Below are 17,645 nucleotides of genomic sequence, written 5' to 3' on the forward strand. Positions count from 1 at the left end.
GAAAATGAAATCTAGTCTGAGGCTGCACCCTGCACCATTGAGTAAGGGTGCCAACAGGATGAGAGATCTCATAAGACCATAGGAGCAGAATTAGGCCATTCAGCCCATCAAGTCTTCTCCACTATTCCATCTTGGCTGATTCGTTAATACCCTCAACCTCATTCTTCTGCCTTCTCGCCATAACCGTTCATGCCCTGACTAATCAGGAACCTATTACCTTCTACTTTTAAACATACTGTCATGGTCTGGTCCATGAAGTCCGCATTCCAGTTCACAGTCAGGTCCATATTTCCTTATTCCAGGTTTTCCAGTTTTCCCATGTCCTGTTGTATGCCTTAATTGAGGCACATGATTCTCATTTTGAGCTGGCTACATAAACAGCTCCTGGGTTCAGCTTCAGTTGCTGGACTGTTCCCTCCCCTTTCCCTTCCTTCTGAAGCCTCGCCTGCTACTTTCGCCGGAAGCCTTGCCTGCTACCTTCGCTTGTGTCCTCGCCTGTAATGCCGTCAAGTTCAACTGCCAGGGCAAGACCGGGTCCTTGCTGTGTCTAGATAAGGAACTGTCTTTCGTTGTTTGGAACTGTCTCTTTGTGTCCTCGCCTTTGCTATGTAGGTCCGGCCATTTGCTGCTACCTTGAGTTGGGAACTGTCTCTGTGTCCACGCCTTCGCTAGGTAGGTCCGGTCGTTTGCCGCTACCTTGTGTTGGGAACTGTCTCTTTGTGCCCTCGCCTCTGCTGAGTAGGTCCGACTGTTTGCCGCTACCTTGAGTGGAGATGTGTCTCTCAGTGTTCTGTGTACGAGTCCTGGCCCTATGTCCTGCTCCCGAGGAGGGATCCTAACTCTGTGTTCCATGTTCCTGTTCTCCCTCGACCAGTCAAGGCTTCGTGCTCTCATCCTGTCCATGTGCCTCGCCCAGCCCAGTGCTGGGGTTCCCTCATCCTGTGCTGGGGTTCCCTCGTCCTGTCCAGGAGCCTCATGTCCAGTCCTGTTGCCACTCCTCATCCTGTAGCAACGTCTTGTCCTCACTTAGATCCGGGGTCCCAGCTCAAGTCAAGACCCAGGTTCCGGGTCCCTGTCCAGTCTCTGGCTCGGAGTCCTTGTCCAGGTTCCAAGTTCCTAGTTCCTTGTCCAGGTCCCGCTTCCCTAGTCTAGGCCTAGCCCAAGCCCTGTATCCTAGCCTCGTCCAGGGTCTGTGTCTTTTCCAGTGTCATTTCTTCCCCACTTCCCTTGCTTGCTTGACTCACCTAGTCCTGTTCCTAGTACTTCAGGTTCTGTGTCTTGCATTTGGGTCCGCTCCCAGCGCCGGCCCTTATGACACATACCCAATGATTTGAATTCAACAGGTGTCTGTGGCAATGAATTCCACAGATTCAGTACCCTTTGTCTAAAGAAATTCCTCCTCATCTCCATCCCTCAATACTATGGGTTGTGCCCTCCGGTCCTAGACTCACCCACTATAGGAAATACTCTTGCTACATCCAGTCTATTCAAGCAGTTCGATATTTGAGAGGTTTCAATGAGATACCGCCCCCATCCCCATTCTTCTAAACTCCAGCAAGTACAGGCCCAGAGAAATCAAGTAATACTCCTAATACATTAACCTTTCATTCCCGGAATCATCCTCGTAAACGTCCTCTGGACGCTCTCCAATGGCAGCAAACCTTCTCTTAGCTAAGGGGCTCGAAACTGCTCGCAATACTCCAACTGTGATCTGACCAACGCCTTATGAAGCCTGAGCAATACTTCTTTGCTTTTATTTTCTAGTCCTCTCAAAATGAATATTAACTTTGCATTTGCCTTCCTCACCACCAACTCAACCTGCAAAGTAACCTTTAGTGAATCCTGCAGGAGGACTCGTGTCCCTTTTTACCTTTGAATTTTGAATTTTCTCCCCATTTAGAAAATAGTCTATGCCTTTACTCCTTCTGCCAAAATGCATGGCCATATACTTCTCTATGCTATATTCCATCTGCCACCTCTTTGCCCATTTTTCCAGTCTAAGACCTTCTGCTGTCTTTCTCATCACTACTTGGCTCTCCACCTATCTTCATATTGTCCTCAAACTTGGCCACAAGTTATTCAGTTCCATCATCCAAATCATTAATATATAATATGAAAAAAATGATCCTAATGCCAACCCCTGCAGAACACCACTAGTCACCGGCAGCCAGCCAGAAATGGCCTCCTTTCTTCCCACTCCTTGCCTCCTCCCAGTCAGACAATCTTCTATCCATGCTAGTATCTTTCTTGTATTACCTTGGACTCTTATCTTGTTAAAAAGCCTCATGTGTAGCACCTTATCAAAGGCTTTCTGAAAATCCAAGTACACAACATGCACTGACTCTCCTTTGTCTATCCTGCTTGTTATTTCCTCAAAGAATTCCAACAGATTTGTCAGACAAGATTTCCCCCTAAGGAAACCATGCTGACCTTGACCAATTTTACCATATGCCTCCAAATGCTCCAAAGCCTCATCCTTAATAATGGACTCTGACATCTTCCCAACCACTAAAGTCAGGCTAAATGGCCTATAATTTCCTTTCCTCTGCCTCCCTCCCCTCTTAGAGTGTGGAATGACATTTGAAAATTTCCAGTCCTCTCTGGAACCATTCCAGAATATAGAGATTCTTGAAAGATCATTACTAAAGCCTCCTCAGCCACCTCTTTCAGATCCTGGGGTGTAGTCCATCTGGTCCAAGTGATTTATCTACCTACAGACCTTTCAGATTCCGAAATATCTTCTCCTTAGTAATAGCAACTACCCTCACTTCTGCCACTTGATCTTGATCATCTATGAAAAGAGAGGATTCATCAGCTTTGGAGTGAACACGTGTCGCTTAACATGCTGATCATGAAACAATCAAAGATCTATCACCACAAACTGAAAATTGAAGTTAATTATGAAAACTCAGCAGGATGGTCACAGAAATTTAAGAAAAGGCACAGCGTTAAATACTTAAAGATCTGCGCTGATAAAGTGTCTGCTGATCATGAAGCAACTGAGAAGTTCATTGATGAAAAGCCAAGATCATCGCTGATGAAAATCTAACACCGGAACTAGTCTACGACGTTGATTGTTTTTATACCTTACATAAAACTTTAAAGAAGTAAAATACCGACACAGTGTACTGTAACCTTTTAATCAAAACACGGCATTGTATGTGGAGACTGAATCCTGTTATTGTTGCTCCACAGCTGATTCAGGTTCTCTCCCAATGCTGCTGTGCTGGTTTTGTTACCCTGTACCCATCATCTTTTCACTATATTCATGGTATGTAATCATTTTATACTGTTAAATACATATTTGTGATCAACAAGAGTAAGACAAAGACTGCATACATGGGGTCAGAAATGACAGTGATCCCAAGCTATCTCATATATTTCAAAACACTTCTGGCCCGAAGCATTTCGGATAAGTAGTACTCAACCCAAACGAGGACACTCTGGGGTGGAGATTCAACTTTGTTAAATGAGCATTCAGGTACCATTGTGCTTGGTACAGTGTTTCCAGAATTTAGCTGCATCATTTGTAATGGAACTGAATTTTCAAAGTGCAGCTGGGATCGCCAGGATATTTTGTATGCAAAGTGAGAATGAATTTCAAGTCAAGTTAAGTTGTTTATTGACATTGAATGATATGGATGTATGTAATGTATAATAACCATATATTGTACAGTACATAGAAACGAGACGCAAACACGAGGAATTCTGCAGATGCTGGAAATTCAAGCAACACACATCAAAGTTGCTGGTGAACGCAGCAGGCCAGGCAGCATCCCTCCCCCTCCTGTCTTCTCTTATCATTTTGGATCTCCCCCTCCCCCTCCCACTTTCAAATCTCTTACTAGCTCTTCCTTCAGTTAGTCCTGACGAAGGGTCTCGGCCTGAAACGTCGACTGTACCTCTTCCTAGAGTTGCTGCATGGCCTGCTGCGTTCACCAGCAACTTTGATGTGTGTTGATAGAAACGAGACAATGTTTCTCCAAACCAGCGTGTAAAGCACAACAGTACACACAACACACAGAACATATGAAGGTAAGGATAAAATCTACAGATGATTCACGCATAAATAACTAACTAAAGAGCATACATTAAATAACGTAAGGTAAGGAGCAGGTTAACCAGTGACACTTCGAAGGTGATGTGCCTTCTGGTTGCATTTGTTGTCAGGATGTGGGCAATACTGAAAAGGCCAGCGTTTAATACTTATCTCTAACCACCAGCAAGGTAGTAGTAATAACATGCCAGCATTTTGAACCACTGCAGTCCCTCTGGTAAAGGTATTCCCACCGTGCTGTTGGGAATGAAGCTTCATGACATAGATCCATCAACTGTGAACACTTTTCCAAGTCAGACGGCGTGCCATTGGGAGGGGAGCCTGCAGGTAGTAGTGTGTCCATGTTCCCAATCCCCTTGTTCTTGCTGGTGGTAGAGGTCATGGATGTTTGGCAGTACAGTCGAAGTAGCCTGTAACTACAGTGCATTTTATAGATGGTACACACTGGATGAAGGGACATCCCTCCCAACCATAGGTAGCACTCATCGGAAGTTCTACTTCAAGAAGGCAACATCCATCGTCAAAGATGGCCACTATCTGGCCAATGCCATTGTCGCGCAGCTACCATCAGGCGAGAGGTATAGAATCAGAATCAGGTTTAATATCACCGGCATGTGTCATGAAATTTATTGAATTTGCGGCAGCAGTACATTGCGATACATGATAATAGAGAATAAAAAATTATGAATTACAGTAACCATATATATTACATAGTTAAATTAAATAAGTAATGCAAAAATAAAAATAAACAGGTAGTGAGGTTGTGTTTATGGGCTCAATGTCCTTTCAGAAATCGGATGGCATAGGGGAAGGAGCTGTTCCTGAATCAGTGAGTGTGTGCCTTCAGGCTCCTGTACTTCCTTCCCGATGGTAGCAATGAGAACAGGGCATGTCCTGGGTGACGGGGGTCCTTGCCGCCTTTTTGAGACATCGCTCCTTGAAAAGTCAAGAGTCTCACTTGACCAGATCAAGAACAGTTTCTTCCCTTTACCCATTTGGTTCTTGAACCAACTGGTGAAACTCTAATAAACTTGATAAGAGTTTTAGAATTAACATTTATGGTGGCTGATAGCTGTTACTTCCTGAATGATACTGCGCTTCTTTCAAGTTGTCAGAGTTCCACTCATTCAGGCAAATGGAACAAAAATGGTACAATGATTATCAGGTGGACACTCTCCCATCAGGCAGACAATACGGAAGCCTGAAAGCACATACCATCAAGCTCAAGGACAGCTTGTTATCAGACTATTAAATGGTTCCTTAGTGTGATCAGATGGACTCTTGACCTCATAATCTACATTACCGTCACCTTGTACCTTCCTGTCTACCTGCTCTGCACCTTCTCTGTACTTTTATTTTCCACTCTTTGTTTCGCCTAGTATGACCTCAATGCGCTATTGTCCTGATTTGATCTGTAAAGACAGTATGCAAGACAAAATTTTCACTGTACATTGGTGCCTATGATAATAATAAACCAATTTTCCAATTAATCTGGACATAATATGTGAATATTTTATCATAACAGGCAAGAGGACAAATTGGTTGAGACTTATCACCTGCCAAGTGACTATAAATCTGATGGGAAGTCATTGCCCTGAAAACTGTTTCTCTCTCTATAGATGCTGCCTGACTCCAGCACTTCCTACTGTCTTTATTTCAGGTCCTCAGAATTTACTTTAACTGCCCTATAGCATGGATGGCAGATCACAGGCTGCCACGCTTCTGATTTGGTGAGCTGATTCTGATTTGATCTCTATATGCCTTGCACAGAAAGCTTAACCTGTTTGAAGACACATTGACAATGAAATCTCTTCAACAGGAAGTTTGTGGGGGAGCTCTTCAACTTGCAAAGCAGCATATGTTGCCTTAACGTCATTTTAGAACCCCAGAGGTAATATTTTTTGCTGATTTTTGGACTTTCTTTTCTCTTTATTGGTTCCTTTTTTTTCCACTGTACTTCTTTCCTGTAAATGTCTCAAAACCTGTAACATCCCTCCACATCATGCCCTCTATTCCATTCCACCTTGGTTTTTTTTTTAAACACTGCCTGTCATCTGCAGAACCTCGAAAGGCCAATGATAACAACATGAACGTCAGTACTTTGTTTACGCAGCAGTCCACAAACACTAATGTCGAAAACCAAAAATCAACAAGCCTGCAGCTTCTGGAAATCCAAACTAGGAACATCCAACATTCAGATAGTCAGGCAACTTCTTTTAATTTTATTTTTATTTAGAGACACAGCATAGAATGGGCCCTTCTGGCCCAAAGAGACACTCACCCCAGTAATCCATCTATTTAACCCTAGCCTAATGGCAGGACAATTTACAATGACCATTTAACCTACCAATCAATACCTCTTTAGACTGTGGGAGGAAACTGGAGCACCTTGAGGAAACCCATGTGGTCACAGGGAAAATGTAAAAACTCCTTACAGATGGCACCAGAATTGAACTCTGAACTCCGAAGCCCCAGGCTGTAGTTGTGTTGTGTTAACCGCTATACTGTACTACTATTGCACTGCGGAAGACAGTGGTATCTCAGGTCTCTGACAATGGTAGACAACTCAGGTGCCATTGTAACGTAGTGGTTAGCATGGTGCTAATACAGCTATCACAGCGTTATGTTCTGATGTTGTAAGGAGTTTGTACATCCTCCCCATGAACACATGAGTTTACTCCAAAATACTCCAGTTTCTTCCCACAATCCAGATGTACCAGTTAATAAGTTAATTAGCCATTGTGAATTGTCCTGGGATAGGCTAGGGTTGAATGGGTGGGTCGCTGGATGGTGAGGCTCATTGGGCCGGAAGGGCCTATTCCTGTGAGGTATCGCTAAATAATAAATTAAATAAATAAATAGTTAATATTTCCAATCACAGATATTTCATCATTACTAGGAAAACAAGAAAACAGATTAGTTTTACGTTGTAAGGTGAATGGTGCTACTGAGGTCAGGTGACAGCTTACTGGTAGTTCAAAAGGCAAGAAAGTTGACTAAAAACATTGTTGATAACGTTTTTTTCTGAGGTAACTTGTGGTAAGTGATCACCTCAAACAGTGAAGAGGTGAGCTGATTCGAGGGATGAGCCATGCTGTACGTTGCAAAGTTGGAGTGTAACGTGTTTGTGATGGTGTCGAAGATGGAGTTGGAGTGAGTGACTTGGAGAGGAGTTGAGGTGGAGGAGTTTCGGTGCCCAGAAACCTAAGCCAGGGGTGCAATTGGATCAGTGCTGAGTCAATTTGGAAAATTTGAGAACAGCTTCAATCTGGGCAATGAGGTCTAGGCCCAGAGCGTATCGCTGCAGTAGGGCCCGAGTCCTAGTATGTGGCATGATCTGGTGATTTGACGATTTGAATCCCGGCCCAGATAGACTGGAAAGGCAGGAAGTCAGGACTGGGAGTGAGGGTCGAGCAGATTCTGCTCACTCTTCTGCAGTGTTCACTCTTCTCTCCGTGATGCTGAGGCCATGAGACTGATCCAGCTGCTCAGCGCCTCGTGTCTGCGAGCGTTGCGGCAATTTGCCCTGCTGTATGATGAACTGAGACCTAGTCCAGCTGCTCTGGCTCAGAATGCTGTTGATCGCTTTTATTGTTTGTATGATTTGTGTTTTTATCCCTCTCATTGAGTCCTGAAGAAGGGTCTCAGCCCAAAACGTTGACTGTTTACTCTTTTCCATAGTTGCTGCCTGACCTGCTGAGTTCTTCCAGCACTTTGTGTTGTTGCATCTGCAGACTTTCTCATGTTTGTGTTCTTACAGATAGTGCTGGAATTGAACTCCAAACTATAAGAGCCCTGAGCACTAATAGTCATGCTAGCCGTTTCACTAAAGTGCTTTGGGGCAATGTAAAAGTTGGGGTGGCACAATAGTGTAGCTGCCTCACAGATCCAGAGAACGAGGTCCAATCCGGAGGTTCTTGGTGAAATTTCCATGAGACCGCAGGCATGTGGGTTCGTTGGCGAGTCAGGCATTGTAAATTACCTCCAGTATGTTGGTGAGTGGTAGAAACTCTATAGAGTTGATAGAAATGTGGAGAGAATAAAATGGGCGTGCCGTCAATGGGTGTTGGATGATCGGTGCAAACTCTATTTGCTGAAGGGCCTGTTTCCATGCTCTTTTCCTCTATGCAAGGCACACAGGAATGCTTATCCTCCTGGACATGTCAGGCCTTGAGAGAGCATTAGATACAGGAGTGGAATTTTCAGCCCCTTGTGGTATTTCAATCATTCAAAGCTTGTCTTCAAAGTTCAAAATAAATTTATTACCAAAGTTCCTATCTTGTGTGTCACAACGTTCAACCCCGAAATTCACTTTCTTGCAGCCATTCACAGTAGATACAAAGAAGTACAATGGAATCAATGAAAAACTGCACACAAAGGCAACCAATGTGCAGAAAACAACTAATTGTGCTAAAATAAGGAAATAAATAAATAGATAGATAAATACGTACTGTACATACTGAGAACATGAGTATAAAATCCTTGAAAGAGTGTCCATAGGTTGTGGAATCAGTTCATTGTTGGGATGAGTGACGTTATCCATGCTGGTTCGGAGCAGATTAGTGGTCTTTACCCAATAAAATCTATTGACTGCATTTGGGCAGTGTGGTAACATAGTGCAAGTGCATCAACAATTCACAGGGCCAGCAATCGATTGGAAGGTTGGAGTTCAATTCTCACCACTGTCTGGAAGGGATTTGCATGTTCTTTTCGTGACTACGTGGGTCTCCTTCAGGTGCTCAGTTTCCTCCCACATTCCAAAGACATATGAGTTAGGGTTAATAAGTTATTGGCATACCGTGCTGGTGCTGGAGGTGTGGTGACCCTTGGGGGCTGTCCCCAGCACACTGCGTTGGCCATTGACATAAATCGATGCATTTCACTGTAAGTTTCAATGTTTTAATGTATGTGTGATAAATAAAACTAACTTGCTTTATTGTTTCCCCAGCAGCCAGAGATCTTTGGGTGTGAAAGCATGGATTGAAAATCTTAAAACTGATGGAAAATTAGAAGAGATCCTCTTTGTTGTCTTCTCCCCATGTTCAGAGTCTCTCTCTCTCTCTTAAATTCTCTTAATAAATTTTGCATCCTATTGTGATCATTACCATAAGACCGTAAGATATAGGAGCAGAATTAGACCATTTGGCCTGTCGTGCTTGCTGTGCCATTTCATCATGGCTGATCCAGTTATCCTCTCAGCCCCAGCTCCTGCCTTCTCCTCATATCCCTTCATCCCCTGACCAATCAGGAATCTATCAACCTCTGCCTTAAATATACATAAAAACTTAGCCTCCAGTCCTCCCTGTTTGGCTAAAGAAATTCCTCCTCATCTCTGTTCTAAAAGGACACCCCTCAATTCTGAGGCTGTATCCTTTGGTCTGAGACTGTCCCACCATAAGAAACATCCTCTTTACATCCACCCTATCTAGGCTTTTCTCCATTCAATAGGTTTCAATTAGGACACCCCTCATTCTTCTAAACTCCAGTGAATACAGGCCCAGAACTTGTCACTTTTCATATGACAAGCAACACACATCAAAGTTGCTGGTGAACGCAGCAGGCCAGGCAGCATCTGTAGGAAGAGGTGCAGTCGACGTTTCAGGCCGAGACCCTTCGTCCTGACGAAACTACCTGCACTACCACTAATGCTCATATCGTCTGCAAACTGTGCAACAAAGCCATCAATTTCATCAATAAAATCATTGTCATTTAACGTAAATAGAATCAACCCCAACATGGACCTCTGTGGAGCACCACTAGTCACCGGCAACCAACCAGAAAAGGCTTCCTGTATTCCCACTCTTTGCCACCTGCCAATTGGCCACTGCTTTATCCATGCTAGAATCTTTCATGTAATGCCATGAGCTCATAGTCTGTTAAGCAGCCTCATGTGTGGTACCTTTTCAAAGGCCTTCTGAAAATCCAGGTACACAACACCAACCAATTTTTCCTTTGTCTATCCTTCTTGTTATTTCTTCAAAAATTTCCATCAGATTGGTCTGATAAGATTTTCCCTTGAGGAAACCACGCTGACTCCGCCCTGTTTTAATCATGTGCCTCCAAGTACCCTGAGACCTCATCCTTAACAATCAACTCCAACACCTTCCCAGCCACTGAGGTCAGATTAACTGACCTGTATTTACTTTCCTCTGCCTCTCTGCCTTCTTGAAGGTGACATTTGCAATTTTTCAATCTTCCAGAACCATTCTAGAATCCAGAGATTCCTAAAAGATCATCACAAATGCCTCCATAATCTCTTCAGCCACCTCTTTCACAATCATGGGCTATTTGTTGCACGAGCTGCTTTTTCCCAATATTTATTTGTATCATTAAACTTCAAAAGCAGTCTTGCAGCTTTTTTTTTCAAATTCTCTCACAGGATGTGGTTATTGCAGGCAAAGTAACATTAGCTTCTCCTCTCTGCAGCCCCTTTGGGAATATGGTGGTGAACTATTACGGTCCTTATGGTGAGGAAATCTCCACATGCTTTTGAGGACCTGCTGCTCTGTTATCTGGCCACTGTAAATTGCCTCTGGTGTAGGTGTATGGTATATGGAGAGAATGGGGGAAACAGATTGTTCTGTGAGCTGTCATGGACCTGTAGGGCCAAGCGGTCTCTTTCTACATTGTAAGGAGGTACGAAAGTGTGAACTCAGAGCCACTGATGGTGAAGAAATGGTATTATACCTCCAATTTAGAATCGTGTGAGACTCGGAAGGGAACCCGTGGATGGCGGAGGTCCATGCACCTACTGCCCTTGTCCTTGTCTTTCCAGGTTGTGGAGGTGTAGAGGAGGTGATATTGATAACTCCTGCCCAGTGTTTTGTAAATGGCACACACTGCAGTCACAATACACCAATGGTTAAGGAAATGAAGGTTTAGGGTTGGCGATGGGGAGCCTAACAACCAGCTGGCTATTTTGGATGGTGTCATGCTTCTTGATCAGAATCAGAGTCAACTTTAATATCACTGGCATATATCATCATAGGTCATTCCTTGCCACATCCACTCTGAGTTTCCTCCTTCCCTACAGCAACACTGGCAAATCAATATAGGATAGAATTACTCCCTGCTGAAAATGCCTCACTTTTAGATCCTTCCCTGTCAACCCACAGGCCTCATAGCCCTAGGCTGGTGTCATCTAACCAGCAGCCTTAATGTACCTCAAATCAAATCAGCAAGAACATACTAAGCTGCAGAGAGTAGTGGTTTCTGCCCAACACGGCAACACCTCCCTACCATCAGTAGGGTCTACAAGAGGCGCTACCTCAAAGATCCCCACCATCTAGGCCTGCTATCTTCTCACAGCTACCGTCTGGCAGGAGGTACAGCAGCCTGAGATCCCACACCAACAGGTTCAAGAACACCTGCAGTACTTCCCCTTCAACCATTTGCTAATTTAAACCAAACCGCACAACCCTGATCACTGTCTCTATGACCACTTCGATCACTTTGCATTAAAATGTCCATTGTGCTTTGCTTTTGTTCAGACTGTGCTCTTCCTTACAAAAATTGTGCATAACTTATTTCTTGTGAATGCTGCTTATGCAATGCTATGTGTCTGTAATATTGCTGCAAGTAAGTTTTTCATGGCACCTGTGTACATAGACTTGGGCAGACGGAAATAAGCTCCTCTCCACTCTTCTGTACTATTGGATCTTGTTGGACCTTGTTGGTTCCTCGAGAAGAACTGTACTCAGTCAGTTGACATGGCGGATTAAATCAGCATACAGACTTCAGTCTCAATGTGGACAAGATTAAAGAGATGTTTCTGGTCTTTAGGAAGGTGCAAGCTGACTACTCTTCACTGAACATAAATGGGTCCTCCATGGAGTTAGGAGTATCAAGTTTCTGGGAGTGCACACAATGAACAACCTCACCTGATCCCTCATCACCTCCTCTTTGGTCACAGCAGCATCTCTACTTCCTGAGGAGATTGCAGTGAGTGAGGCCCCCACCGTCATTCTAACCACTTTTTGCAGGAGCCTCATCGAGAGAGTCCTGACCAGCTGCATCACTATCTGGTACAGGAACTGCAAGGCATTGGACCGCAAGTTCTTACAAAGGATTGCAAAGACTGCTGAGAGGATTATCTGGGTCTCTCATCTGTCCATCAGAGATATTTATCTGCAGAGCTGGGTATGCAAGGATCTTAGCATTGTCAATGATCTCTGCCATCCTTCCAACAGTCTCTTTGACCCTCTACCATCAGGCAGGAGGTACCGTAGTATTAGGACAAGAACTGTTAGAATGGGAAGCAGTTTCTTTTCCCAGACTGTGAGACTACTGAAATCCCTGTCATCGCTGACATCTTATCACATATGAACCAACAGTGATGTTACAGTGTTTACTTTGTAACTTGTGTCATAAATGCACCTTATTACTTGTTTGTTTATTTGTGGTGTTATTTCCTTGTTGTGTGTGTGTGTGTGTGTGTGTGTTACCTGTACTTTGTACACTGTGCACTTTGGTCAGAAGGAACAGTGTTTCTTTTGGCGGTATACATGTATACGGTTGAATGACAGCAAACTGAATTTGATCATCAGCATAAGATCCCTTCGCACTAGTACTCTGTCAAAGTCCATGTTCACAAAGTCCCTCAACCAACATCACTGAAAGCAAACCGATGATCAGGCCATTTTCATGATGTTGTTTGTGGGAGCTTGCTGTGCACAGATTGATAACTTGGCCTCCAATATTGCAACAATGACGACACCTCCAAGGTCATTGTCTGAGGAAATACATTATTTTAATGTGACTATTTCACACCTCAGTCTTATCAGACTTTTCAGCAAGTCTAAGGACTCTCTGATTTCCTGGAGTTTTTTTCTGGTTTTGTACCTGGTGACTGACACAAGTGAGATAGGGTCAAGAGATAGACTGGTCACTTCTGTGTAAAATCATCATAACTCCATTAGACCCTGTATTGTACAAACATACTGGATGCACTGATTAACCACTGTGACTTTGGAATTTACTCCACTTTACCTGAACCTCAACCAAAGTTATAATGGGCATAACTTGCTCCCCACAGCCAAACATTTAAAATCCACCAACCAGGAAATACTCAAATCATATCTCTTTTGACATCAACACAAAGCTTCCAAAACGTACCTTGAGAGGGTGGTTCCTGAACTGGTTCCTGGAGGGAACGTTTCCTGGATAACCGGTTGGAAACTGAAGTCAGGAAATTCCGGATCCTCTCTGCTGAATCTGACTTCACCTTCCGCAGGTTCCGGCCTGGACCTCTTGTCAATTTAGACAGCTCCGTCTGCTTGCACTGCTGGTTAGATCTTCTGGAGAGAGGATCCTTCTTGTTCCCTGTATTCACTGCATCGTCCTGGGATATTTGGTCTTGCTCTGTGCTTCCTGTCTCCTCGGGGTTTGGGGATATCTCTCCGGGACTCTCATGCAATGGAGGCACTGCACCTTGAGCATTCTCCTTGAGGCTCCCATCAACTTCCCCCTCTTTCTCCGTAGCTGCCTGCTCCTCTTCCTCCTTGTACCTCCTGGCATTCTGCTTGGGGCCTGTAAACCACTTGTAGGCCTTTAGAAGTGTCTGCTTCTCTCCTGGTTGCTTGTCAGTCAGGTCTGAAGCTGCAGCTGGTGAATTCTCCTCCATCACTATGTACTGGACAAGCAGAGAGTTCTGTTAATCCTCTGCCCAAAGGAGCACTTAACTCTCAGCACTAGTCCTCCGACCGAAACCACTGCAGCAATGTGCGCCTGACTTTTTTTAGTGTATGTGTGTGCGTGTGTGTGTGTGTGTGTGTGTGCGGGTGATTTTTTTTTAGGTGTTATTATAGTACATCTGTCAGAGAGGAAGAAGAGGAGGCACTACAGCACGAAGGACGCCAATCACACGCGATGTGCTAATGTCAACTGCAAACCACAAGGTCAGATGAAGAGAAGATTAAAAGGACTGTTTTCTTTTAAAACTAAATGTCACATCCTACCCCAAAGGTATGCACTGAAATCTCTTCAAGAAAGAGGCACAGTTTGAGACCTTCTACTTTAGGCTTTTGCACTGAGACAACATCCCATCCAGAGAGTTTTCTGATCTGATGCTATTTTGGGGTAAGGTATTTTGACAAAGGATCTGTACCTAACCCTCCCCACTACATCTCTTGGCCCAGTGAACGCCTCCATTGCACACTCTCTTTCCACCTGGAATTAGGGCCTGTACACTGCTGAAAGCCTGAGAAACATAGAGCATAGAAAACCTACAGCACAATACAGGCCCTTCAGCCCACAAAGCTGTGCCGAACATGTCCCTACCTTAGAAATTACTAGGCTTACCTATAGCCATCTATTTTTCTAAGCTCCATGCACCTATCCAAAAGTCTCTTAAAAGGTCCTATCATATCTGCCTCCACCACCATTTTGCTGGCAGCCTATTCCACGCATTCACCACTCTGAGTAAAAAAACTCTCTGAGCAATGAATCCAGCAGGTTTTAGTTTAAAGACTTGCCTGTTCCACATCTCCTTCCACAGCTTTCGATACCAAAACGTCATCCAGTTCTTCTGAAATTGTTCTATTGCTTGCTTTTCCACACTTTAGTTTGGCATCATCTACAACTCTACCACTTCTGTACTGACACATATTCACGCTACTGCTCGAAGGCCAGTATATCACTCCCATCAGGATCTTTTTATTTTTGCAGTTTCTTAACTCTAACCATAAGAACACTGCATCTTCTGATCTTATGTCACTTCTTTCTGATTATTTGATCTCAATTTTACCAAAAGGCCTTTTGCCTACCTGCCTGTCCTTTTGATACGATGTATATCCTTGGATGTTAAGCTCCCAACTGTGACCTTCTTTCAGCCACGACTCAGTGCCGCCCACGTTAGCCATTTTCTAATTGTGCTAAACTATCATCTGTATTATTTTATATACTGCATGCTACTGCACCATGTTATCTGGTGCTATGTATCAAGGACGCTGTTGCAAGTATGTGCGGATATTCAGTGGCCACTTTATTGGACCATAAGACCATAAGACAAAGGAGCAGAAGCCAGCCATTCGGCCCATCGAGTCTCCTCCGTCATTTTAACATGAGCTGATCTATTCTCCCATTTAATCCCACTCCCCCTGCCTTCTCACCATAACCTTTGATGCCCTGGCTACTCAGATACCTATCAATCTCTGCCTTAAATATACCCAATGACTTGGCCTCCACTACCGCCTGTGGCAACAAATTCCATAGATTCACCACCCTCCGGCTAAAAAAATTTCTTCGCATTTCTGTTCTGAATGGGCGCCCTTCAATCCTTAAGTCATGCCCTCTCGTACTAGACTCCCCCATCATAGGAAACAATTTTGCCACATCCACTCTGTCCATGCCTTTCAACATTCGAAATGTTTCTATGAGGTCTCCCCTCATTCTTCTAAACTCCAAGGAGTACAGTCCAAGAGCGGACAAACGTTCCTCATATGTTAACCCTCAACACCTGGTTCTTAATGAAAATATCTAATCAACCAATCATGTGGCAGCAGCTCAATGCATTAAAGCATGCAGACGTGGTCAAGAGGTTCGGTTGTTGGTCAGACCAAACATCAGAATGGGGAAGAAATGTGATCTAAGTGACTTTGACTGTGGAATGATTGTTGGTGCCAGGCAGGGTGGTTTGAGTATCTCAAAAACTGCTGATTTCCTGGGATTTCCATGCACAGCGGTACCTAGAGTTTACAGAGAATGGTGTGAGAAACAAACAAAAACATCCAGAGAGTGGAAGCTGTGTGGACAAAACTACCTTATTAATGAGAGGCCAGTGGAGAATGGGAAGACTTGCTCAAGTGACAGGAAGGTGACTGTAACTCAGATAACCACACATTACAACAGTGATGTGCAGCAGAGTGTCTCTAGATGTGCAACACAGCGAACCTTGCAGTGGACAGGCTACGGCAGCAGAAGACCACGAACATACACCCAGTGGCCAGTTTATTAGGTACAGGAGGTATCGAGTAAAGCAGCCACTTGTACATGACAATGAACAACTTTGATTTTATTGCGGCCATGGTAATTTTTTCACTAAGAGAGAAGATACTGCAGAAATCCCAGTAAGAATAAGGTAACAGGGATAATGGATTCAGTGAAAACTGCAAAGAGGAGAGAAGGCAAATATCATCTTTGCTGAGACTAAGCACGCTACCTTATGAATTGGAGATTTTCTGAACACCATGGTGCAGTTAGTAGAACTGTTGCCTCACCGACCCTGCTCTCTAACGCTGGCTGCTTGGATTTTGTACACTCCGTTTGTGACCACACGGTTTCCCCTATGTGCTGTGGTTTCTCCCCACAGCCTGAAATCATTCAGGCTGGTAGATTCATTGGCAGCTGAAAATTCCCCCAGTGCATAGTCTGGCAGAATCAGAGGGAACCAATGGCAATGAGGGGAGAATAGGTTAAATGAAAATTACCAAGGAATGAGGTTCTCTGTGAAATGGCACAGACTAAGAGCCAAATCATCCTCCTTCAGTGTTATAAGGAAAACAATATGCTCACATCTTGGAGGAAGGAAGTGAATTAGGTAGCTGAATTTGCAGATGATCCTAAAATAGATGAGAAAGCAAATTGTGAGCATGATAGGAATGATTCACAGAGAGATCTTACATGATACAGCACAGAAAAAGGCCCTTCAGCCCATCACAGTGATGCCAGCCATTAAGCAGCCATTTACATGCTCCCATTTTTTGTCTTGCATTCCCACAAGTTCCCCTAGGTTCTTCCATACCTGCAACAATTTACAGCAATTAACTGACTTTTTATGCAGCTCTTCAGGAAGTGTGAGGAACCAGAGTGCCGTGGGTCACTGGGACAACTTGCAAACACCACATAGACAGCACTGGATAGGTGATTGGTGAAGCGGGGGTGGGAAAGGCCAAGGGTTGGAGAAGATATTATATGACAGGAGAGGAGAATGGACCATAGGAGAAAGGATTGGAGAAGGGGACCGAGGGAGAAATAATAGGCAGATGAGAAGAGGTAAAAGGTCAGAGTGGGGAATAGAGGAAGAGGAGAGGGAAATTAGTTTTACCAGAAAGATAAATCAGTATTCATGCATTCAGTTGGAATACAAGGTGTTTCTCTTTCACCCTAAGGGTGACCTCACCTTGCACAAGAGGAGGCATTGGCCAACATGTCAGAACAGGAAAGGGAATCAGAATTAAAATGTTTGGAAAAATAGGCCCCAAAGAGTCCTTCCAGGTGAGGTGACGCTTCACCTGTAAGTCTGTTAGGGTCATCTACTGTATCTGGTGCTCCCAGTGTTCGTTCCTGTACGTCAGTGAGACTGACACAAATTGGGAGACTGCTTTGCCAAGCACCTGCACTCCGTCATGCCAGAAAAAGTGGGATCTCCTGGTAGACACCCATTTCAATTCTACTTCCCATTCCCATTCTGACCTGTCAGTCCAGGGCCACTACTGCCCCAATGAGGCCACACTCAAGTTGGAGGAGCAACATCTTATATTCTGTCTGGGTAACCTCCAAACTGTTGCATGAACATCGATGTCTCGAACTTCCAATAATAGTCCCGTCCCCACCCTGCCCTTCACCATTCCCATTTTCCTCGCTCACCTCA

At 44.2% G+C, this 17,645-nt stretch overlaps 1 protein-coding gene across 1 annotated transcript in view; it reads right to left on the reverse strand.

The window, feature by feature from the left end:
• The window catches only part of LOC134339312 (ras GTPase-activating protein nGAP-like), a 133,155-nt gene extending 119,367 nt beyond the window's left edge, over positions 1-13,788 (reverse strand). Inside the window, exon 1 of the mRNA XM_063035706.1 lies at positions 13,172-13,788. Within this exon, the coding sequence (XP_062891776.1) occupies positions 13,172-13,679 (508 nt within the window). The 5' untranslated portion in view covers positions 13,680-13,788. The remainder of the gene's footprint in view (positions 1-13,171) is intronic.
• Between the last annotated feature and the right edge of the window lie 3,857 nt (positions 13,789-17,645).

This window comes from Mobula hypostoma, chromosome 29 (genome assembly GCF_963921235.1).
Source record: "Mobula hypostoma chromosome 29, sMobHyp1.1, whole genome shotgun sequence".
NCBI lineage: Eukaryota > Metazoa > Chordata > Chondrichthyes > Myliobatiformes > Myliobatidae > Mobula > Mobula hypostoma.